General features: G+C 44.6%; 4 protein-coding genes across 6 annotated transcripts in view; 1 reads left to right on the top strand and 3 right to left on the bottom strand.

Annotated features, from left to right (window-relative positions):
- Positions 1 to 162: 162 nt before the first annotated feature.
- LOC105570143 (ras-related protein Rab-10) lies at positions 163 to 2,802 on the bottom strand. Its single transcript, XM_012027120.1, has 5 exons — positions 2,383 to 2,802; positions 1,709 to 1,769; positions 1,507 to 1,645; positions 1,325 to 1,414; positions 163 to 1,252 (listed from the first exon to the last, which is right to left on the bottom strand). Exons 1-5 carry the CDS (start codon positions 2,507 to 2,509, stop codon positions 1,067 to 1,069), a joined length of 603 nt encoding a protein of 200 aa, XP_011882510.1. The 5' UTR covers positions 2,510 to 2,802; the 3' UTR covers positions 163 to 1,066.
- A 392-nt stretch (positions 2,803 to 3,194) lies between these two features.
- On the top strand, positions 3,195 to 8,049 carry LOC105570140 (uridine-cytidine kinase-like 1). 3 transcript variants are annotated; one of them, XM_012027117.1, is made up of 11 exons: positions 3,195 to 3,433; positions 3,525 to 3,667; positions 4,750 to 4,920; positions 5,041 to 5,147; positions 5,276 to 5,446; positions 5,529 to 5,600; positions 5,678 to 5,929; positions 6,004 to 6,213; positions 6,378 to 6,563; positions 6,645 to 6,957; positions 7,866 to 8,049. In XM_012027117.1, exons 1-10 carry the CDS (start codon positions 3,378 to 3,380, stop codon positions 6,954 to 6,956), a joined length of 1,680 nt encoding a protein of 559 aa, XP_011882507.1. In that variant the 5' UTR covers positions 3,195 to 3,377; the 3' UTR covers position 6,957; positions 7,866 to 8,049. The 3 variants fall into 3 exon arrangements, with proteins under 3 accessions (XP_011882507.1, XP_011882508.1, XP_011882506.1); XM_012027118.1 differs by lacking the exon at positions 7,866 to 8,049 and having other exon boundaries at positions 3,543 to 3,667; positions 6,645 to 7,053; XM_012027116.1 differs by lacking the exon at positions 7,866 to 8,049 and having other exon boundaries at positions 6,645 to 7,053.
- Positions 6,956 to 11,573, bottom strand: LOC105570141. Its single transcript, XM_012027119.1, has 12 exons — positions 11,182 to 11,573; positions 10,390 to 10,467; positions 10,228 to 10,322; positions 9,932 to 10,012; positions 9,688 to 9,834; positions 9,308 to 9,383; positions 9,036 to 9,223; positions 8,768 to 8,912; positions 8,250 to 8,465; positions 7,879 to 7,997; positions 7,599 to 7,734; positions 6,956 to 7,491 (listed from the first exon to the last, which is right to left on the bottom strand). The coding sequence occupies exons 1-12, from the start codon at positions 11,479 to 11,481 to the stop codon at positions 7,174 to 7,176; spliced, it is 1,899 nt and encodes a 632-aa protein (XP_011882509.1). The 5' UTR covers positions 11,482 to 11,573; the 3' UTR covers positions 6,956 to 7,173.
- Positions 11,574 to 11,971: 398 nt separating this feature from the next.
- Positions 11,972 to 22,903, bottom strand: part of LOC105570342 (sodium/hydrogen exchanger 3) — a 25,256-nt gene continuing 14,324 nt past the window's right edge. Inside the window, exons 5-17 of the mRNA XM_012027471.1 lie at positions 21,742 to 21,959; positions 20,251 to 20,453; positions 19,692 to 19,781; positions 19,189 to 19,259; positions 18,488 to 18,706; positions 18,269 to 18,404; positions 17,724 to 17,864; positions 17,579 to 17,651; positions 17,385 to 17,489; positions 17,059 to 17,160; positions 16,534 to 16,701; positions 15,996 to 16,154; positions 11,972 to 14,997 (exon numbers count right to left, since the gene is read on the bottom strand). Of these exons, the coding sequence (XP_011882861.1) occupies positions 14,744 to 14,997; positions 15,996 to 16,154; positions 16,534 to 16,701; positions 17,059 to 17,160; positions 17,385 to 17,489; positions 17,579 to 17,651; positions 17,724 to 17,864; positions 18,269 to 18,404; positions 18,488 to 18,706; positions 19,189 to 19,259; positions 19,692 to 19,781; positions 20,251 to 20,453; positions 21,742 to 21,959 (1,939 nt within the window). The 3' untranslated portion in view covers positions 11,972 to 14,743. The remainder of the gene's footprint in view (positions 14,998 to 15,995; positions 16,155 to 16,533; positions 16,702 to 17,058; positions 17,161 to 17,384; positions 17,490 to 17,578; positions 17,652 to 17,723; positions 17,865 to 18,268; positions 18,405 to 18,487; positions 18,707 to 19,188; positions 19,260 to 19,691; positions 19,782 to 20,250; positions 20,454 to 21,741; positions 21,960 to 22,903) is intronic.

The following is a 22,903-nucleotide window of genomic DNA, read 5'->3' as shown; positions in this document are numbered from 1 at the left end:
GTTAATACTGTTGTTCGTGATAAGACTATTTCCATGTAATGTTACGTAAACGCGACAGCTGTGTGCGTATTCGTTGAGATTTAAGGGAGCCAATTAGATGGAGTAATCGTCATCGATACTTTTTATCTCAATAGCATCTCCAAAAAGATTAAATCATATACATAGCACGTAATACTACCTTTAATGCTTGCCTAAAACATGTTTACATATAATTACTTTTGTCTGCAGTTTTTCAGCTACAAAGATGCAGACTCATTCTACGTTACGAGTACTATATATACGTATGTGTGCGCGCGCATGCGTCTGCGTGTACGTGTGTGTGTAAACGTAGAAATAAAAACGACAGATTCGAAATTGCGAATATTTGTATTTATAGTAAATCGGCCGTACACAAAACTGTAGAAGCTTTTGGTTTCAAGAGTTCTCCCTAGCTTATACAAATAAGCATGTGTGGTGCGTTTACTTACGTAGGAAAGCGTCCAATGTCCAAAAAGATTATCAAGATCAAAAGCCGACAGCACTCATACTCACACCACTCAACTTGGTAACAAATTGCAGCCTCGTAACGAACAATATGTCCTGGTTACTTTTTCGCTCGTGCAATATTTAACGTGAAGTAATGCACGATGCCAATCTTTTACACGAAGCATGAAGATTCACCGGTGAAAGTGTGTATTTTCCTTACCATCCGTACAAACTAATCGAGTTCTTATATACCACACGTACAGTCGTTACAATTACATATGCATAAACCTGCGCGCGTATGTTGAAACCTATTGACGTTTATGTGGATGTAATTAAAGGCGAACGTAATCTTTTTTAAAAAATATTAGATCGGCCAACAGCTTTTTGTTAGCGATACTCTCGTCACAATGTTGCGGCATAGAAAACATGTACTTTCGTCAGATCAAAAGTGAGATTGGATTACATCTGATCAGGCAGTGTCGTGAAGTGTTTATGTTATGCTTTAAATTACGCTCTAAATCTATATCGAGGGACCTATCCCCAAGTGGCACGAGCTGATACATAGTTCGTTATGCGCCGTTAAAATAAATAATATATAAAATTAGCAGCACCGATTCGAACTCCTCTCTACCCTTCGATCGACCGTCACTCTGTCGGGCGCGTCTTGCGGTTCCTTGCCGTGAGTTTTGTCCAGTATTGCTTCCGCTAGTTCGCTAAATGCACGATCGATATTAATATTCGCCTTCGCGGACGTCTCCATAAATCTAATGCCGTGTTCTCTCGCTATCTGCAAGCAGGACAAGAATTTTGTTTCAAGAGAGCAGACTTACAATATTATTTATTCCATACAATTATTTACCGCTTCTCCCTTTTCCGTACTGACGACGCGTCTCTCTTCCATATCGCTCTTATTTCCTAATATCATTTTCTCCACGTCTTCATTTGCATGCTGCGGGAAACATTTATGGGAATCAGTGTTACGCGTTTGAATAAATCTACGAATAAACCCGCGAATGTGTTTGGAGCAAGCTGTACACTTACTTCGTCGATATTCCTCAACCATTTGACGATGTTCTCAAATGTTTTTTCGTTAGTAATATCATAAACAAGCATAATCCCCATAGCCCCTCTGTAATATGACGTGGTAATAGTATGAAATCTCTCCTGCCCAGCTGTGTCCCTGCGGAGAAAAAAAAAGCGCATAAATGCATACATGATTTTTAATGTACACATGCCAACTCACCATATCTGTAGTTTGATTTTCTTTCCTCTCAATTCCACTGTCTTGATTTTAAAATCGATACCTGAGAGAGGAAAAAGAAAACATTCTCTTATATCCCATTAAACGAAGGAAAAAGAACATTCTGGAATTTCGAGAAACTCCAAATGTACATTCCGCGCCAATTGTGATAATACAAATTTTAAATAATGTAAATTCATTGGTTTTCGTCAGGTCTTTTGTATGCAAAGAGAAAAAGAGCTTATATATTATTTATAAGCTGACTTATGCTCCTCTTCGTGACTTATGCAACGCGCATTTACGCTGGAAACGTGCGACCCTGCCTAACACCTCGCGAAAGCAAAGTGCGACTCGTTACTTTTTGCTCCCGAGGAAAAAGCCGCTGGTAATTGCACCCCGCTCGCCGTGCGTGCATACATACGTGTGCGCGCGTGCACGCACGTGCGACACGCACACGGGAGCGCGATCGGCTCTCGATCGGGCTCCAACTTCACGGAGCGACGACGGCCGCCGTGACTCTCGATAAACCCAGTGCGCCCGCATTCTAACCTAATCGCCCGGGAGGAAGATACCGAGAGCCGAGCTCGTTATCAGCGACGGAGCCTCCACGCGACACACCGGCCTTTCCTATCTCTCTCTCTCTCTCTCTCTCTCCCCCCCCGCTCCCCTTCTCTCACCTATCGTGGAAATGAACGTGGTGGAGAAGGCATCGTCCGAGAAACGGAACAGTATGCAGGTCTTGCCGACGCCGGAGTCGCCGATGAGCAGCAGCTTGAACAGCAGATCGTACGTCTTCTTCGCCATTTCGTCGCCGAGGCTGTCCCGCGCGTCGCGGACTGGGCGCCGCGGTGGAGGAAGTAAACAGAGTAAAACGAGCACGGGCCTGCTGCGGCGCGGAGCTGCGGCGGTGGCTCGCGGTCGTCGGCGGCGGCGGTGGCGGCGGCTGGTTGTCGCGCGAATCAGCCAGTGACGATGCTCCGTACATCGAACGTTACGCACCGGTTATAGTCGCTCAAGGTCGAACGAGGGCGCGTCTCCCGGCGAGCTGCGACGTATATACGTGCGCGGAGCGTACCGTGCCGTATCATACGGGCGAGAGCCGGTCGCGGAGAGGCGGCGGGCTATTAAAAGACGGCGCGACGTCACGCGACGGTGGAGTCAACACGACGCAGAAGCCGCCGGGGGGGTAAACGCGGGGTGACTTTCGGCACGCTCGCTCGATTTCTCTCTCTCTCTCTCTCGCTCGCGCGCTCGCTCCCTTTAATTTCCTTCTTTCTCTCCGCTGCTTCGGTGCTCGGCCGGCCGACAACGCGCCGAGATCGGAGCCAACCAACGGTCCACTGTTACCGGCCGAATGAGCGCGCGGGTGCGCGATTCGCCGACTTGGCGCCGCATCGCGGCGATCTGAGTGGCCAGCGGTGGGGTCTTTCCACGATTTCGGCAGGTTGGGAACACTGACTGCGCGCGGGCCGCGTGTGCGACACTGCTCGGCTACTGTGCGCCGCGTGCACCAGCCACCAGTGCGTCAGCGTGCATCGTGTGTGTATGCATGTGCGAGAGCGCGGCGTGGGCGCTCACGAACGACGCAGTAGGCCGCAGGTGACCCGTCCGCAGCGTGCACGTGTGTCGATCGGCGACGACGAGCCCGAGATCAGCGGAGTCGCGACGGAACATGGCAGCTAAGATGCAGCTCCCGTTCGAGCCACCGAGCTCGGCGAGCTCCGAGAGGTACGCGAGGGGGGAGTCCTCTTCTCCCGTCTAATTACTGCGGCACGTTTTCTTTCTCGTCACGTTGAAAATGACCGACGAGTATATCCAGTCGCCGAAATGTTTTCAGCGACGACGGCGACGTGTGCTTGGACGACCGCGAGATCTTTCTCGCCGACGAGCTGTGCGAGGATGCCGAGCATTACAGGCACTCCGACGTCAGCACGCCGCAATCCCCGAGGCCGCCGTCCACAGGTAGAATCCGTTTAACGGCCGGCTCTCTCGCCCGCGAGGCTTTAATCCGATTTCCTCTTGGAGAAACAACTTTGTATCGCGTGCACTGGAGCTCGGTTTAATCTCGCACGTGGCAGCGATTTGTTTTATTTGCCAGCGAAACCTGCCGGTAGAACCTGTTGGTAGAACTAGCGAAAGATAAAATTATGTCGCTGTGCTTGGTGGCGATAGATTTCTCATATACGTACGTGTGAATGTGTAATTAGTTTCTTTACGTGTGGTTGATGCGTTCTAGTCTACGAGGTGATTTAAGCCCCAAGTCCTGAGAAATTGATCAATCGCAATCGAGTATTTTTCTCATTATCGACTGTGACTGGTAAATTTCTTGCGGCTCGGCGCTTGAATCGTCTATTAGACTAGGACCGACAGAACGATCTGTAAGGCTGGTGTTACATTTGTCGTATGACGAATTTTTCAACCGTGTTGATTAGCTGCAAGGTAAAAAGTTCTAGCTTGTAACCAATCAACACGCTTCAAAAATTTTTCGTACGACAAATGTAACAAAGTACCCTTACTCGTCATCTCTTTCTAACTGTTTCCCTTAGAAAGAGACAAAGAGCGAATTAAGCTGAAGTCAAAATTACGTAACGTTGCAACCTTAGTCAGTTTCATTGACAATGAATCATCTGTAATATAAATTGCATCAGAAATAGATATCGGCGAATGAAGCAACTGTAACGAGATAAAATATGATTTTTAAGGAATTATTACATAAATAATTTAATATATGCCATACTTAAGTCCTATATATAGATGTGCAGTGTGCAGAATCAATACTTTCATGAAGCTGTACCTATAACAGAAGATTCAAACAATCCAATGCCTTAGGTTCCTTAAAGAACTCCTAGACGACAGCCAATACAAAGTATATAGAAGGTTCTCTTCTTACCTTTAATCCTATTCCTTTTATTAATTAAATCCTTTTATTACAGATTATACGAAATAAGTAGAATCGCATATATAAATAAAAGGGATTACATAAAAATAAGTATTAATTATTGCATAGAAATAACGGAGAAAAGTATATTATGTAATTACAACAGGCTCGCAGAAGTCACCACGGTCACGCAGGCAGCGCACTACTAGCATGTCACAGTCGAGCAAGAAGACGTCTGCGGAATCCATTCTCAGGAGCAAAACGCGAACCATTTACACAGCTGGTAGACCTCCTTGGTATAATTCAGCTGGTCAACAAGTGGAACCTTTTGTAATTGGTTGGTATTTATTGTTAAATTTAATTAAAACCCTCTTCAATTTATACCTCGATAGTTGACCTAAATTGTGTACGCGAAGTAAATATAAAATTGTACTACTGGGGAATGTATTTGCGACAGGTATCTGCGGAGGCAGCGCTTCTGGGAAGACAACAGTGGCGACTAAAATTATAGAATCTCTAAACGTACCGTGGGTGACCCTTCTCAGCATGGACTCCTTTTATAAAGTGCGTCAAATGTTCTGATCAATAGTGTTGACTAAAAATATCTTGTACAGTTTAACAAATTTCTCCTTGGCATGGTGGAAAATAATATAGCAATGCTATAGACATTATATTGAATACTTAACTTGCAGGTATTAAACGAGAAGCAGCACGAAATGGCTGCGCACAACGAGTATAACTTTGATCATCCCGACGGATTCGATTTCGAACTTCTCAAGACTACGCTGCAGCGTTTGAAGGAAGGGCGCATGGTGGAAGTTCCTATTTATAATTTTGTAACGCATCGTAGAGAAAGTAGAACGGTAAGTCGATTGGTTGCGATTTTTCCTAGTTTTGCCAGAAATCCACACAATTTGTACAGTTTTTTCCTTCTTTACCGGAAAGAAAACCATGTACGGCGCCAACGTCATTATCTTCGAGGGGATACTTACATTTTACAATACGGACGTCTTGAAGGTAAAAAAAAGATAAATTAACTTAAAGATTGGAAAAGATGTCGAGAGAGAGTGTAACATAATAAACGTTTCATCAAGCTGTGCGATATGAAAATTTTCGTCGATACTGATGCGGACGTCAGACTGGCCAGGCGTTTACGAAGGGACATTTCCCAAAGAGGCAGAGATCTGGAAGGTGTATTGAAACAGTATAGTAAGCATGTGCAGCCGGCTTTTTATTATTACATAGCGCCCCTTATGGTCCATGCGGATATCATCGTGCCACGCGGAGGAGAGAACGAAGTGGCGATAGAACTGATCGTACAACACGTTCATACTCAGCTTCAATTGGTAAATTGCCAGCTTTTATTTTGCGCCTTAATTGTGTAATTACCTGGTTTTAACGATCTCTATGCCGCTTTCAGAGAGGCTTTAAGTTGAGGGAGAAATTAGCGCACTCGTACATCGGTCAACCGTTGCCTTCGTCTTTGTACTTACTTCCAGACACGCCACAGATAAAGGGTCTTCATACATTTATACGAAATAAGGACACTTATAGAGATGAATTTATTTTTTACTCTAAGCGCTTGATCCGTCTAGTCATCGAATATGCGTTGTCGCTGCTGCCTTTTGAGGTAAATACACGTTGCAGGAACGTTGTTAAACGCTATGTGTTACTTTATTTCGTTTTATCAGACTTCAAACAAATTTTATTATAATAGCAAATGTTATGAGTAAGAGTTGTAGGTCCTTTGTCTAATTTTTATGTTACTAATATATATACCGTTTTTATATAAAGGACGTAATTGTCGAGACACCGCAAGGGGTGTTGTACAGTGGCAAGCGAGGTGCAACGGACAAGATATGCGGCGTATCGATATTGCGCGCCGGTGAGACTATGGAGCAGGCTGTTCGCGACGTGTGCAAGGACATACGCATAGGAAAAATTCTTATCCAGACTAATCAGCAGACCGGCGAGCCCGAAGTGCGTACTTGAAGATTTTTTTCCCTTGCCAAGTGTACTTTCGATTGCAGGCCGATGATTCATTTAATTTCTTATATCTAGTTGTATTACCTTCGATTACCAAAGGACATCAAAGACTACAGGGTAATATTGATGGATGCGACTGTTGCGACTGGTGCTGCCGCTATAATGGCGATCAGGGTCCTTCTGGATCACGACGTCGCTGAGGAAAATGTGCTGCTGGCGTCACTGCTGATGGCCGAATCCGGCGTACATTCGATTGCGTATGCCTTTCCGCGAGTGAAAATCGTTACCTCCGCGTTGGATCCCGAGATAAATGAGAAGTTCTATGTACTGCCGGGTATCGGCAATTTTGGCGACAGATACTTTGGCACTGAGCCATCTGATGATTAAGGTGATGTAGAGATCTCTATTTAAAATTCTTATATTCGCTACGTTGTGTAAATTGTGATACAAATGCAGATATCAATAATCATATCTTTAGCAAAAATCGTGTTATTTTAACATTTCTACATGTGTGCCTCGTTATATCTTACACCTATGACATTCAAGTCAAAATGGACTGTTGTACTGCTATTTTCGTACGTTGGCTTTCCTTTAAATGTCATGTTTAAAGAGGCGTTGTGCCAACACCACCGGTTTCCGCAATATCGCCGGCGGTGCCACGTAATTGTCTGTAGCCTCGTGCACTAGCTCGATGGGAGCGTCTCCACGAATCCAGATTGCCACCAGTGGGATTACTTGGCTGGCTCAGAAGATACGTTATTAAACGGTCCAACGCGGCCAAATCTTCGTTTGTATTGCCAGAATTCGCTATGCCTTTGTGCGATCGTAAATCTCCTCCTATTATGTCCTCGACGCTTGCACCGTCTTTTTTGTTGCCTCTACCCGCAGTCCCGCGACTGTGAAGACCAAACCGAGAGCCAATCTACAATTTTTTTGAAAATCTATTAAAGAAAACTGTTAAAGAACATAAAGTCTATAACAATCTATATGTCACAAAAATCTGAAAATAACGTGATATTAAAGTAATACCTCTTCTGGTCCGTGTTGCCCATAACTAAGTCTTTGTACTTTCCTGAAAGTCTCGTCATTCATCGCTTCTCTGACCGCTTCGTTTAGCGTACGTTCCAACGCTCGTTGTTTAGTCTTACTCAATCCATCGTAGAAACTAATTCAAATAAGTATTTTAATGGAGATTATCAGTTTTAATTATAATATGTATGTTTAAGTTATACTCGTGAGATTCATATAAATGGAGTAAGATATAGTGTGATGTAACTTTGATATTTGCACTTGCAGTTATCGGTTTTACCTTGAATCCAAGGAACTGTTATCTCTAGAGATGTTCTTATCGCGAACCAGCCGGATATCGTGCTCCCAGAACCGACGCAGTTCCGGTGTGGACGTGTACGGTGCGGCCACCTCTTTAATCTGCGGTTACGAACGGATGATTACGGTGAAAATAAAAATAACGTACACGCGATAAGAGCGGATTAAGCGTGTTATTTATCAAAATCGGCGAATTTGTCGCGATGTAATTCACGTTCGATGGCGAAGTTGCAATTAACGACGCCCACGTACATGTCGTGTCGGTGACGTAATAATACGGGATGCAAATTACAGCCGTAATTTGCGATTGTTCTTGGCCATTAACAAGCCGCGTCGCGTGCTAACTTTAATTACCTTCAAGACTATTATCGCCGTAATAAAGATGCACATTACATTGATAAACGTCAGACACGCGCTGATAATTCCATTGCAAAAGAATTCTACGGGCAGATAATCGCTGTAGATGTACTTGTAGGTACTATTAAAGTTTGTGTAAGATTCGCCTTTGATATGGGGCATTTTTATAGGCCGATATATGAGCCATATGCATCCCAGAGCCCAAAATAAACCCTGTGAAAAAATAAAACCGCTCTGGTAGTCCGATCAATGTAATCACATTAATTAATGATGGGTGCCCAAGTAGCAAAGGCGGAAAAAGACAACGTATATCTAATTGTTATTATGTAGACGTTAACTTTTTGTAATATATCGACCAATCTCTTCGCGAGGTCGTATTCATCGCAACTTCTGGTTTTTCTGCCTAAATTGTATCTTTTCGATCCAAAATGAGCGTTTAGAAATTGCGAAAAAATCGAGACACGACTTTGGGAAAGAGATCGAAAAAGAGTTGATATGTACTATTGTTTTCTTACGCAATTAACGACGGGCGGTAGTAATGAAGCTGATATGGCGACGCCTATTAACGGCCCATTGCTGCCTTGCAGCAAAGCGACTGCGACACCTGTGCCAGATGGAAGGGCCCAAAGCACGCCCATCCAGAGCGACCTATAGTTGCCTCTATAAAAATTGTCATTCTTAGATGAAATTAATGATTCCACACAATTTTATAATTTTTAGAAGCTGCGTGCAATCTATTGCGTTATTAATAACAGCGTATGGACATTTTTCCGCAATATCCACCTGCCCTTCATTTCATCGGTTGGCCAGTCGTTGTAGCCCCATGGCATTTCGGTTGTGCCGAGGATAAGGCCGAATATGAAGCCGAAGAGTATCGATAAGAAGATGCCGAGCATCAAGCTCTTGAGGCCGACCAGCTGCAGGTCTCTGTCGGCTATGATCGTCCCGAAAGTCAGAGACATCACAGGTCCCTTTGATCAACGAGACGATCAAAAGCGTGAGGTGACGCGCGAACATTGTTTGACGACTAGCAAAGTTGCATTAAAGGGTTTTACCATGAGAGGGGAGACTAGCATGGCTGCAACGACATTGGTTGCACTGTTCTCGACGAGACCAAGTGCAGCGAGGCAGCTGTAAGAGCGTGATTTTCACAAAGTTGATTATTGTTAATACATACAACTTACGCGATAGAACGTAGGGTTTTACGTTCGATATTCCAATGTTTCCCTTACAATTGTATCCGATTTCGTGGCAGCTTTCATGATAAAAAAAAACATTACGATAAAACAAAAATCACCAAATGAGTGATAAGAGGAATTTTTCAAATATTAGACAACTGTTCTCTCGTGGACGAACTTACCGGAGATCTGTCTTTAAATTATTCATTTATCTAGAAATAACGTATGTAAATAATAGAAGTCGTTTTGCTTCTTACTCCGCGGTTAATACCAGACACACGTAATCGAAAGTAAGATCACCGCCACTGCGGACGCCATCGACCACCTGTTTCACCGTCAATTTCGATCTAATAGAGTCTACGAAAGCGTTCCAAGCGTTCTTGCGGTCCTCCGATTCTTTCCGTCTAATCGAGGCAGAAAAGCACACATCAGGTAATAATCTTGCAAACGTATCTACGCTTTTACGCCAGTCTCATTGGCAAAAGTCAAGTCTAGAGAAACCTGCGAGCGACGTCGTCCTTGATTATAGCCAGCGATCCTGCATCGTTGACGCCGCTGTATGTACATTGCGTCGGGATTACGCTAAAAATAAAAAATCAATGGCCAAAGTCACGACTTCGAACGCATTGGCCTGTTTAAAATATTAGATAGAATATGATCAGATTACATTAGTTTACATAAGAATCTTATTAATTTACATTGAAATTGCATGTAATCCAATCCGATCGTATTCTATCTATTATTTTAAGCAGGGTGGAGCCCGCTCGTGCGATTTCTTTAGCTCGACGGAAAGTCACCTTACTATCGAGTTCATTTTAACGCCGATACCCATCTCGGTGAGACAGTGTATGCAGTTTTCGCAGGCGTCGCCGGCGGGTACCGGAAATATCACCTTTTGTCAAAGAGTCTCGTTTGCAGTGGAAATGTATACAGATGGAAATACGCAACTCTTACCATACCTCATAGTACATGTCTTCCTTGTCCTTGCACCACACGACGTGCTCTACTTTCAGTTTTTTTAGAAGCTCTTCCAGCACCTGCGAAAGATGAGCGAACCATGCAATTTTCCTAGTGAACGCCAGCTAACAGTTGCGTAATATAAATGTTATAATTTTCCACTCGACAACACAAACATGATATAACACACGTACATACACAGGCAGGCAGGGGTGCCTGGACATTTCTGTAATGTGTTCTAACACACGCGGAGAATTTTCTTTTTAAATTTACCCTGAAAATCATGACATCTTGAAGAACTTTAGGAGAGTTTTTTTGAAACTTTTCCATACATTTTATTAGTAACCAAGTATAATTACTAGTGAAATGTATGGTAAACTTTCAAAAAGACTCATAAAATTCTTCGAAATACCACGTTTATATGATTTTATGCTCCACGATTATATGATTTTCAGGATAAATTTTAAGCGAAAATTCTCTATACAATTATAGAAATGTCCAGGCATTTCTGCCTGTCTGTTTACGTAACAGTTGCACATTGTTGAGCAGGAAATTATAATATTGATGTTACGTAACCGCTAGTCGGTGTTTACTGGGACATCGTTTTGAAATTGAATTGTAAAAGCATTCGCGGGAAGACTGGCTTTTCAAAAACTGAAGAGCTAGCAAAAAGGATGAATCGTAAAATTAGAAAGTTAAAAGAAAATATGAAGTGCATAATGTTCTACGTAGTAGTGCACATTTTATTGTTTCATCTTGGCGGTTTATTGTAACTATCTGTCTTCCACCGTTACCGTTTCCATCGACACGAAAACGGGCGTTTTCGATCGCGCGGGGTATCCGCGAGCGCGTCTCCTAGGATCAACGGCGACGTCGATGCCGACGTCGCCGTCGTCGTCGCGGTCACCGTCATCGTCGAGCGTGAGCAATTGCGCGCGGGTTTTCGCCTCCTTCAAACGAAGATCCACGTTGGGCGGCGCGATTCTCTTGCTCTTCTCGATCCTCTTGGAGGGCTTCAGCGGCACGCCGAACACGAGTTCGTGCTCGTAGCTCAGAGTGGGAATGCAGACCAGAAACACAACACCCCCGGGCATATTTGTTCCGCATCGACAACTTTATTGCACGAAAATTACTCACGCGACCTGCCGCGCGCGATCGCCAAGGCTGCAATGTGACCGCCTCGGTTTCGTCGAGCGGGCTTTCGGAAGATCGAAGGTGCGATTCATTCATCGGCTTACGATAATTGCTTTATTGCCCGGCTCGTAATTGTTCCGTGAGCAAAGTCGGCTTTACGACGCTGCTCTACGGTCGTAATGTTAGAAATATTCGAGAACCGACGACGGAAAATACTCTCGCTTGGAAATACGCGAAGAATTATGTAGTTGCAGAAAAACGTTTACAATTCTTGTTACAATTTTTCTTTTCAAGGAGGAGCATGTTAACGACGAGGAACGAGAAAGCTGACGTAATAATTTGGAGAAGATTCCTGTCGACCCGCCAGCACCCAAGTGTCGTCGTCAGCGAGAACGATAAAGAGTCGACAGGCGAAGAGAGGTAAGAGACATGAAATAAAAGTACATGTAATGGTCTTTTAAGAAATAAACATTTATTTTCTTTTAACAAATCAACAGCGTAGAGACTAGCACCTAGAGACTAGTCCGACGTTTTTTTTTATCCGGTCTAAGTAACTAAAGGCCGCGAGGAATATTCCATGCGAGGGGAACTTCCAAATCCGTGCGAAATCAGTATTTGTCGTCGCAGAAAACTTCCCGTGTGTATTTCTCTGATTTTGTTTTTTTCTTAATAGAGCGAACTTATACCCTGTCACCCTTATATAGATACAAAAGTGGTTCGGTATCAGAGAACGCGTACGCTAAATTAAGTACTCCGCAAAATACATTTGATGCATTTGTAAGGAAGTATAAAAATCGCAGGGTCCCCCAAGAGCCATGAGGTAAATCGTCAAAAGTCAAAGGTCAAGAGTCTATTGAAGGTCTAAGCTACGACGTTAGTAAAATTAACATTAACCGCTACGATGCGAAAACAAGTACAAGAAAGATTGCGACTTCTTGCAGTGTACAATAGAAGTAACCGGGACGGTCGATGACAAGGTTCCATTGTTGGAGGCGATCCCATTTCCTAACTGCATTCTATACCCGATTCGTATTTTGATAAATCAAAATGAGTGTCCAACTATCAAAAGACTCCCCGTCGACAAAAGTTCCCCTCGAAACTAGAGCAAGAGCTCGACGCTTCCGCTTTCCGCCCGCGCCGAGCGATGGCTATAATTGCATTATTAATTATTAGTAGTAGAACTAGTATAGTAACATACTAGCGACAGTAACAAGTGTAACAATAATAACTAGAGTACCGAATCAAATAGTCGCGCTCCGCTTCTCTCTTTCTTTATCTCGCTTTCTCTCTTCGCAGAAATAATACTAGACGATAACAAAAATAGTGAGGATGAGGATGCTGCTGAGGATGATAACGATGGGGATGCCGACATTTTTCTATCGTCAATCTTCTCTAAGAAAAACCGTATGTACATGCTTCTGGTGACTTTTCGCTAAATATTGACCAAGCGGTGCCGTGGCCGCGCGATATCAACAATGTATTATAACAATGTATATTATCATACACCAGGCACCGTTACTCACGAGTTACGCTTGCAGGAAAGTTTTATTTTTAAGGCCATACTCGAAGGGAGAGCGGCGCGCCTACGCCGCATCTCTCTCGTCTGGTTCTACGCAAATTGGTGGTCGCACCGACCGTCGACTGAACGTCGCGCAACCGTTCGCTTGAGGGGAATTCTCCTAAATTCAGCTGGGGATGCGTCGCTATGGGATGTCGTTTAAGTGCACCGCGACGTGCCGCGTTGCAAGCACGCGTTAGAATCACGACAGCGGGACTGCTAACAATAAGACGCACCTAATGTTCGACTATCGTCGTCCGCGTAGCTGCGGCCAGACTAGCGACTTAGCTTCAATCGAATAATTGAAAATGCGTTAATTTTCGATTCACGATGAAATCGCCCTTCATTATTTCCCAAAATGTATGGTACATCTGAATTGTACAATACTATCTAGTCTATAATTGACAGTTTGATGGGTGCAGAGAGCATTTTTTCAAACCTCCTTAAGGATATCACAAATATTTTCTATCGAGCAATGACGGAGATGAAAATTAAACTTTATCTGTAGAAAACGATGTTATAAAATAAAAGATAAATGTAAATCAATCGTTTTGTCAAAAACTATAGATCTTTTTACGGAAATAACATTATACCGCAAGTTGTGCTACTGGCAGAATTATTTTCGTAACTTAGCAAATTGTGGCAGCAATTGAAGTTTCTAATTCGACTTTGCACGTAACTTTCTAACTAAGTCGACTAGTCTGATCGTAGCCTAATCGCGAAGTATGCAGCAGTGATAATCACCGTTGAATCCGCCCCCCGAGAGAAGGTACTCGTGGTAAATCTTGGGACAAGCTGGCGGCGCGTTTGCGGCGCCGCGCAACACAAGCCAACTTGTATCGATAGCACCGACAAGTGAATTTTGCGCCAATGACAACGACGACGGCGGCAAATCGTACAAATCATCGGCGTTCAAGCACTTCTAGCAGTTCCTTAAGGCCACAGTTCCAAGACGTCTTAGAGACGGATTTAGAAATAAGCCCTTGCTCTTGACAAGCGCCTTCACCCTCGCGTTCACGCGGCGTGCAGAAAAAAATAACAGTGATTCATCGAATTTCAACTTTGTATACGTGTCGTTGCGCTTTCCTCTAAATCGGCGAGCGATCTCGCGAATACCGAACTCGAACAGCAGGTCGTTCATTCCAAAGAGATTCCGCCACATTGTCGCAGCACGGTATGAAGAAATTCATCATTTGTAGACGAATATCTTTGCTCTTCCTTGCCCTCTTCGTGTAACTCATTTAATTTATTAGATAATTATCTAATAAATTTTTATTAGAGTCACCTTATTAAAAAAAATTCCGTTTTCCCAGAGAAGATATTTCTTCTCGTACAAAATTCAGTTTAAAAGCTTCGACGCGTCTTTCGCAATTTCTCTTTCTCTCTCCCTTTGCACTGTCATTTCTCCCGGAGTTCATCAACGTCTCGTTTCGCGCATTTGTGGAGCGTGTCAACAAGATTCAGGCCGAGATTCAGATTCGCGGGGGGGAAGCCCCCTGCAGAAGGCGGCTCGTCAAGGGCAGGTCTTCTCAAACGGGAGCACTCGGTCGTCGCAGGAGCGAGGTGAGCAACGAATGTCTCGGTGGTCGCCGAAAGAGCCGACGTCGCCGACGCTCGACGTCCGCGAAGGCGGACGTTTGCTCCTCGGCGACGGTCCCCAAGGGTCAAGCCTTCTCCTCCTCGTCATCCTCCACGTCCTCCGACGATTCCGACGTGGAGGAAGTGATCAGGGCGGTCGACAGGCTCGGCATGTGGGCGGGCAAGCAGGCGAGGGAGTTAAGGCGTACTCTCTGGACATTCCGGCAGTCCGGCAAGGAGTGAGCCCCGTCGTCCGCCGACTTGTCCACCAAGTGAGCTCGGTCGGCGAAGCCGAGCTCCATCATTGACACCCTCCTCGCGGGCACCCTCCTCGGGTTGCCTGGAAAGGGAAGCCGAAGGTTTCGTTTATTTAAGAGAACCGTCACTCGCGAGCACCGCCTTGGCCGATTATTATCGGTATCCTTTAATTACAGAAATGTATCTTGAAGCGATTTAATATGATTAATCTCGATAATAACGTTGCCAATTAATGTTCTCTTCCATCACAACCGAAAATAGTTTGTTTTTGAACATTTCATATACGCATACATGCAATTTAATAAGTAAAATGGGACAATATTAGGCATACATATATTGGTAGATGCTAAATATATTTTTTAGAGGACACCGGTTTCTCCGCCGCGGCGTTATCGCAAATATCGCAGCGAACACCAATGTCTCGATGATAAAAGAATAAGAGGTGAAAGAGCGATTAATGCAGTAAAGAAATGAAAAAGTAAAAAATGAAAAAGTTTATCTTTCCTATTATCTTTGCTACGTAACAGCATTGATGAACAAAATTAATTTCTACGGATTTCTAACAAAGGAATTGTATTTCTACAACAGGGATTGTACATTTACGCATGCAATTCGTTCTCGAAACAATATTTCCATAGCGAAACAACGGTTAACACGTTGCGGGCACTCGCGTGTCGATGCTCATTTTGCAATTGCCCGCAAAAATAGCCACGGACGTGCAACGCAACGTGAGCGACGCCCGTCACAACGCATTAAAAAATAGCATACGTCAGTGCCTCTCAACGTTTTGCGTCTTTCGGGTGTCACTCGGGACATTTCTTGCCTTACTAATTTATTATCGTTGTACATCGCCGAGTCGTTTGAGATATTGTCTGAGAACTTGGATTTTATTTTTTTTTTTGTTAAACACTGACGATATAAATCTCGTTAAATATTTGAGAATACTTCCTCTGCACGTTGAAAGGAGATGTAGAATAGAGACCGAGCAATTCGTATGTGTGAGAAAAAGAGGGGAGTAAGAAAAGGAAAACAAAATAAAAATGAACCACACGTACCCTCCTTCTGCTTTGCGTCACGTACCCTTGGTTTTCGCGGGGGAATCCATTTTCGCGGGGGTGTACTCGTCCGTCTCGTCCGTCTCGTCGACGGTCTCCTGGCAATCGATACTGTCGGGCGTGCACACGCTCTCGCGTCGAAATAGGCCAATCACGGATTGGACTTTCGGCTGTTCGATCCCACCTGAAAAGCGGAAAGACATAACGGGGAATGTGCAAGCACCGCCGGGGAATAAATAGGCAGTGAGCGATTCCGCGAACTGGAAGTTTTCAGGGAGTTGTTAATCTTCTTAAAGGCAAACTGACTTTACGGCCGTCATGACAGTCTATCGGTTTTCATACTCGTTACTCTTTTACGAAACTAATCGACAAAACTTTAGTATTAGCTAAACCCTTTCATGGTCACATACAAGTTCCATTAACGCTTGTTTGCCTTTCTGACTCCTTGGGAGACCGGTGTCCCGCTAGCAAAGACAAGAACTAAAACTTCAAGACGAAAAATAATTTGTTCGTGAATCGTAAATTCGGTTTGTTCCCATTTTGCTCTTCTTTGCCTAATTTACCTAAGAAAGTGGCGGAAGGCGAGCTGTAGGCGAGGTATTCTTTATTGGAGCACCAGGCTGGAAATTCGTGCTGCTTGATCGGATGACCCGACTCGTAATCGTCCTCACGTTTCCACGGTAACATAGTTTCCGTGGCAGTAGGGGTGGTGACTCTGTAGCCTTCCGCGCCTGGGTCAAACACCGCAAGACAATAGCAACGGGAGTACGAAATGGAAATATGGAACCGTTATGATTTCGGTGGACTCGCAATTTTCGGTGCCGCAGGCGGGGGCAAGTGCCCCGGGCCCACCGAAATTATAACGATTCGAAACCCTAAAATAAATGTAAAAATAAATTAACACACGAAAAGTAACGGTCAGCCATACGAAAATGACGCAAAGAGAGAAACTGGTTCACTGTAACACAAGATCAACGGCTGATTTCGTTAATGCTGCGTAAGCACAAGAAAAAAATACGCTGAAAGAAAAGAAATTCACAATAACGCAAAGCCAACGCTCGAGCTCTTGCCTCCTCTCAAAAACGTACCGTCGCGTCCTATTTTCAAGTCTCCCTCGTCCGTATTTATCGTATCCATCGACGAAGTAGCGGTGGTAGCGTGTTGATTGTCCGCGTTTACATTCGGCGAATCTTTCGTTTAAAGATTTTAAACTTTATTAATCATGACTCTTTTCACGAAGAATAATTAAGTAGCTACAAGTGCACACAAATTGTGGGATGTGATTATCGCTATAGAAAAAAACATGGAGATATCCCAATCGTTTCCTCATCACCGCGCTCGTCGATATATTTTTACCTTCGATCTCATTTCTCAGTTCAATTCAATTTAGTGAGTTAAAGGAGAGTCTTCTTACCAGATGTTCGTGCGGTGAACGTGATCGCCGAATCCCAATCCTCTTTGCTGGAGGGCTTCGAGCTCTCTCCGTTTTCCAGCTCGTACAGCACGCCATTGATGTAATCTGTGCACGAGAATTCATGAAAGGAAAAAGGGAAAGAGATTACAAAACCTTGAGGTGCAATTAATTATCCGCGGCGCTTTTGCACGTACCTTGCGTAAATAACTTTGTCGAGCCGTTCTGTTGTTGGAATTCCGGGAAACTAACGTGATTCTGCTTGCCGTCCTATAGAATCGAAATCGATAAATGGAAAGTAAAAGACGTCGAAATTAAATATGACAAACGATCGAGCCTTACTTTGAGCAACTTCTTGCTGCGCTTGTGGCGATGCTTGTTCTCCCCCACCATCCGTCGAATGTTCATGTGCATTTTGTAATTGACTTGTGTCGAGAGATCGCGATCGTTCACCGCGTGTCGGCTGTAGCTCAAACGCCGATGCTGAATGGTTAACATAATGCTTGTAGAAAATTCTCAGACGCAATACGCTTTAAAATATGATAGAATAGTTTGCATATTTTTTTCATCAACATCTTTTTTTGGTGAAAAAGTATCGAAATATCGAATTGAAAATAAAAGAGCTCTGGTAAATTTCCAGAGAGAAGCAAACGGGATAACAAGATTAAAAAGATATCAAGAACTTGAGTAAAAGTTAGAAAATAGCAAAAATAAAAGTGTATTTCTGCTCGAGATAAATTGACTTAATAGTTGTTAAAGACAGCGCTAAAAAATTCGATAGCAGCGAGATCACGACTTTATTACGTGTAATATATTATATGATAGATCATATATCACGAGTAGACTCTGGATTTGAAGAAAATCTAGGTTCGACCATAATCTCTTACCCTTTTGTATGGTTTACAAAGCTCTTCGGCGAGCAGATGGTGAATTCTCGCGTCCGTCAGATCTCTTTTGGAAGGATTGTACTCCAGTTCCTGCAGATCGATATTCCATCCCGTTTCGAGCTGGCTGCAGCTGGGGCTGGAGAGGAAAAGAATGCGATTAGACTGCGCCTTTATTTTATCAACAATTGTCAGCGGCGTACAACGGGGAAAATTCCGCACCTTCCATTGAACTGTCCGGTATTGCTGTAATTACGGAATATCGCCGACATACTTTCGGTGCCGCTAATGTTGCCGATAGTGGAGGCATTTCTTCTAATGTAATCCAGAGCATCCTTCATCGCCAGCTTCGAGTAAGTTTCCATAATCTTCGGCTCGGCGCCACATGAATGATCTTTCACGAGATAAGGTCGGATGAATTTATTGTCGAATCGCTTGAATCTACAGCAAACCAAGTCAGATAATATCTTTTTAGTGAGAGACAAAGAGAGAGAGAGAGAAGTACAGAAAAAATATTCCAGTAACAAACGATGCAAACAATCTATCTATACCACACTTGATACTGATTCATCTTAATAAAAATTATATTTCCATTTAGATACGTGAAGGATATAGATTGGAAGATATAGATCTTTTAGTCTATCCTGCTTCTATCTATTGTTTTACGCTAATAATTCATAGAGTCTTGTTTGATCGTTCGCAAACATCGCCGAGTTTGCGCAAACACAAAGTTACTTTCCATCTTGATAAAAATGTTCTACTTCCATTCGGGCATGCGAAAGGTACAGATTAGAAGGTATAGACCTTTTAATCTAATTTCGCTTCTGTTTATTACTTGATGATGGTAACTCATAGACTCTTGCTTGATTGCTCGCAAACATCGGCGAGCTGTGTAAACACAAAGTTATGACTAAGCGTCTTACTTATCCCGGACGTGGTAGTTGCCATGTTTTCCCAAAATGTCCTCGATACCCGCCATCGTATGATCCATTATCTAAGAATTAAGAGATAGGCGTTATTTATCTTTCAGTTCGGCGAGCAACGTCAGGCGTCACGGGTCCGCGACAGGATTTGCTGCGTAATGTACGCGGGCAAACGCAAGCGAAATCATATGTATCAAAGTCCCGATAAAAATTGCCGCTGTACACACATTCTGCGGCTACGACAATGACTAACGGTATCCCATTTCACAATTCGACCCTATTCTTCATATCGGAACTGCGGCTCTGTCATTTCCGCTGAGGAGTGATACCGGGATCGGGATTCGAGGTAATAAGGCTCCGTTATCGCGTCGATCTTATCGAATCTTTGCGTGTCCGTGTACGGGTCCCTGAGCGATCGCTTCGTTTTTCCCCGGCAGCGACAACGAGTTACAGCGCGATAGCGCGAGCGACAACCGAGATGACCCGTCGTGGATCCAACGTACCCTCTCGTGGATCCTCTCGTTCATCGTCGGCTTCCTCTTCTCGGCCCTCTTGACATTGAGGATTTTCACGAGGGGTTTGATGGTGATCCCCTAAAAATAAGAGCGCGTTACACACAGGGCGTCATCGCGGGACGCGCCCACTCCCGGCACGGATTATCGGCGCGGAGCGAGGCGGCTGATAAAACGCTTGACGCAAAAGTGTATGCTCAAGTGTGTGCAACACGGAGATATTAGGTTTCCGATCGATCGCGCGACAAAGCACACGTGCGGGGCACACGAGCCTCTTTTTTTGCGGCCGCAGGGCATCTTTGTATCGCCGCTCATTAATCGTCGTTCAAACGGACGATTCTTCTCTCTCCTCGCCGTTCGCCGTTCCCGATCGAGCAATCTCGCCTCGCACTCGGGTACGCGTGCCACCTTTGGCCGCGTCTCAAAATACGCGCGAGTCATCGGTTCCGTGAAAGACACCGCTGACTCGCGGGCCCGGCTTACGCGTCGTGTTACGTAACGCTCACGTGCGCTTCGGGCACTCGTCGTCCGCGGTCGATCGCGATCTTACCTGGATGAACACGGTGAAGTAGATAACGGCGATGGTGGTGGTGACGAACATGGGCTGCAGGGGCACGTGCTGGCGGTCTATCAGGAGCACCAGGGCGAACGCCACGGCGCCGCGTAAACCGCCGTAGGACATGACGAATTTCTCGACCTTGTCCAATTTGTGCAGCCGAAACTGGTTCGCCAGCGCAGTCAGCACTATCACGCCTGCGAACGCAAACCCGCGCGTTACACTACACCCGCAACGTCCCCTTAAAAAACGCGCGGCGTTATTCGATGCACCGCTCTCGCGAAAAGTGGGGTAGAATTTCCTCGAGTCCGAGCCACGGTGTCCTCTTTGCGGCTAGAAACATTCTATTTTATTGTCAATAAGTACGTTTCAAAATTTGTGTGCAAATATTGTACAATCGTGTATGGTCAAGAAACTTTTTTAAGCGTTTTTATTTATTTGTATAACATTGATTTCTAGACGCAAAGAGCACATTGTAGATCAGGCTTAGGCTAATATTGTATTTGTCGTACGATAAATTTTTTTTTTTAAGTGCATTGATTGGCTGCAGGATAGTCAAATTCCCGAGTATCTAGAAATTTTCTATTCGGCAGCTAAATCAACACGCTTGAAAAATTTGTCGCACGACAAACGGAATACTAGCCTTAATCTGCATTTCTGTCATGTACTTATTTCTTCTGATGTCGTTACCTCTGTAGTTTAGAGCGTTATAGCCTCGGTTTTTTTTAAATCTCGAACGATTAATTTAATTACGAGGTGCCGTTAATTGCCTATTATTAAAGCGCGAAACACCGAGCGTGCCGATGTAATAATGCGCGTAATGGAATGCGCGGCATCTCAGGCCTGCCCTCATCTTTCCGCACTTTCCACGCGGTCAAGTGACAAATTGTCCGGTTAGAACAAGAAGCCATAAGCGAAGCGCGCCGCTCGCGAGTGACGTAAGATACTCGTGTAAGCAGGAGTCAATTGTCTCAAGTCCCATTATGATTTCATCGTTTAACCATATCGCTTTACACGCCATTCCTGCTCGCCGGCGAAGCGATGCCCTTAACGCCCGTCCAGCTGGCCCGGTCAAGGCCCGCGCGATCGTGTAAGAATTCTTCGACATGAATTCGCTATTATCACGCTACTTTTTCCCGTTTCCCCCTCTCTTCGCAGCGTTCGCCCAAACTTTTTCCACGCCAACAGCCGCGCGAGCCGATTTTCCCCACGTTGCCCGACTTCGAAACTCACGCGGGTCGTAATCCCTTACAGTGCGCGTGGAATTGCATCGCAAAAATATCTAGTGGCTTTAGAAACTATCGTCGCAAATACACGCAACTCTTACGAAAGAGCACACTGCAGTTCGACAACGTAATCCTTCGTATATCACGTAACAGCCATTCAAAGGCAGCGAACGCCAGGCGCAGGTAGGAGGATCCTTCCCTTCTTCGATCCTCCCCGTCTCGATCGAAGAGAATTCGAAGATCCGGGACTTTCGCTTACCCACGGCCCGATAGACGGAGCAGAAGACTATCGTCATGACGACGAACCACGTGTTCCAGTTGTGAGCGTTGTTCACCGTGGCGACGCCGAGGAACATGAATATGATGGTCTCCGAGCTGCTCGACAGCATCTTCATCGTGTACTTGACGGTCGTGTGGGACTTGTGCGATATATTGGCCTCAACGTAATTCTTCATGGTGATGCCGCAGAAGGTTATTCTGGAAATAATGGGACCGCGGATTACGGGATGCGCTGTTCACGCAAAGCGCTGGGCCTCGCTAACCGAGAACCTCGTACGCGGAGGCTGATGGCAGAGAACAATCCTTAAACGCTTGAGAATGTCTCAGTCGTAGACGTAGGGTAAGGCAGAGAGAAACGTAAGTCGTGAAAGGCTATTGTATACGACTTACGTTTCTCTCTGCCTTGCCCTACGTCTACGACTGAGACAGTCTCAAGCGTTTACGGATTGTTCTCTGCCATCAGCCGAACGCGAGTAATCGCAACGGACGTAACTGCGGGAATCGTGCCATAGAGTTTGGAACTCTATTCGGCACTGATCCATCTAGCGTCGCTTCCGCGGCGAATTCGTGCCGTTTATTTCAGTTCCTTGTAATTTCTGCACAGTCGTGCCAGGATCGGTGCAACAAGTTGTTGCAAGTTATTCTTGAAATTGATACCGTCGTTCACCGATAGATATTTAATAATCGGGGTTTTAGTGCTCCCGACAGTGTTCGTTGGGTCGCGATAGAGACGAGTTTTCGGATTTCTCGATTTTTACAGCGATCGTATTTGCCGGAACGCCTCGGCGGGGCTGGAGATGCCAAGGCGACGTGTCGAAAGGTCGCACAGAAAAAAGAATATGCTTCTTTTGAAAATAATCTTCATTGATTATATTGCGTTGAAGGGAGAAAAACTTGCGTCAATGAAGCAATTTTACATAATTAGTCGACAAAAATACATGCCTGTTATTTAAGAATAATTTTCTTGAACGGAAAGGAAACAATACTGGATAAAAAATATCATCTTCAAATCGAAGGTTACGATGACTATTGGTAAAATAATAATTGCGTTCTCGAAGTGACAATTATAGTACTTAAAGAAGAAGATAGATCGTTGCGTCTATGCAAAACAACGAACGCGTTAATTTGACATTGATTATATT

The sequence above is a fragment of the Vollenhovia emeryi genome, unplaced genomic scaffold, assembly GCF_000949405.1.
Source record: "Vollenhovia emeryi isolate VEMERY1.0 unplaced genomic scaffold, V.emery_V1.0 DF939121.1, whole genome shotgun sequence".
In the NCBI taxonomy this organism is placed as follows: domain Eukaryota; kingdom Metazoa; phylum Arthropoda; class Insecta; order Hymenoptera; family Formicidae; genus Vollenhovia; species Vollenhovia emeryi.
Note: the sequence above shows the minus strand (reverse complement) of the source record. Positions and strands in the feature narration are given on the sequence as shown.

Coding starts and splice junctions, on each gene's coding strand:
- LOC105570140 (XM_012027117.1), top strand. CDS start 3,378: ATGGCAGCTAAGATGCAGCTCCCGTTCGAGCCACCGAGCTCGGCGAGC. Junction 4,921..5,040: donor AGTGGAACCTTTTGTAATTG/GTTGGTATTTAT, acceptor TATTTGCGACAG/GTATCTGCGGAGGCAGCGCT. Junction 5,447..5,528: donor ATCGTAGAGAAAGTAGAACG/GTAAGTCGATTG, acceptor TTTACCGGAAAG/AAAACCATGTACGGCGCCAA.
- LOC105570141 (XM_012027119.1), bottom strand. CDS start 11,481: ATGCCCGGGGGTGTTGTGTTTCTGGTCTGCATTCCCACTCTGAGCTAC. Junction 10,013..10,227: donor AAAATGAACTCGATAGTAAG/GTGACTTTCCGT, acceptor TTTTATTTTTAG/CGTAATCCCGACGCAATGTA. Junction 9,835..9,931: donor AAGGACGACGTCGCTCGCAG/GTTTCTCTAGAC, acceptor TGCCTCGATTAG/ACGGAAAGAATCGGAGGACC.
- LOC105570143 (XM_012027120.1), bottom strand. CDS start 2,509: ATGGCGAAGAAGACGTACGATCTGCTGTTCAAGCTGCTGCTCATCGGC. Junction 1,646..1,708: donor AAAATCAAACTACAGATATG/GTGAGTTGGCAT, acceptor TTTTCTCCGCAG/GGACACAGCTGGGCAGGAGA. Junction 1,253..1,324: donor GTACGGAAAAGGGAGAAGCG/GTAAATAATTGT, acceptor TCCTGCTTGCAG/ATAGCGAGAGAACACGGCAT.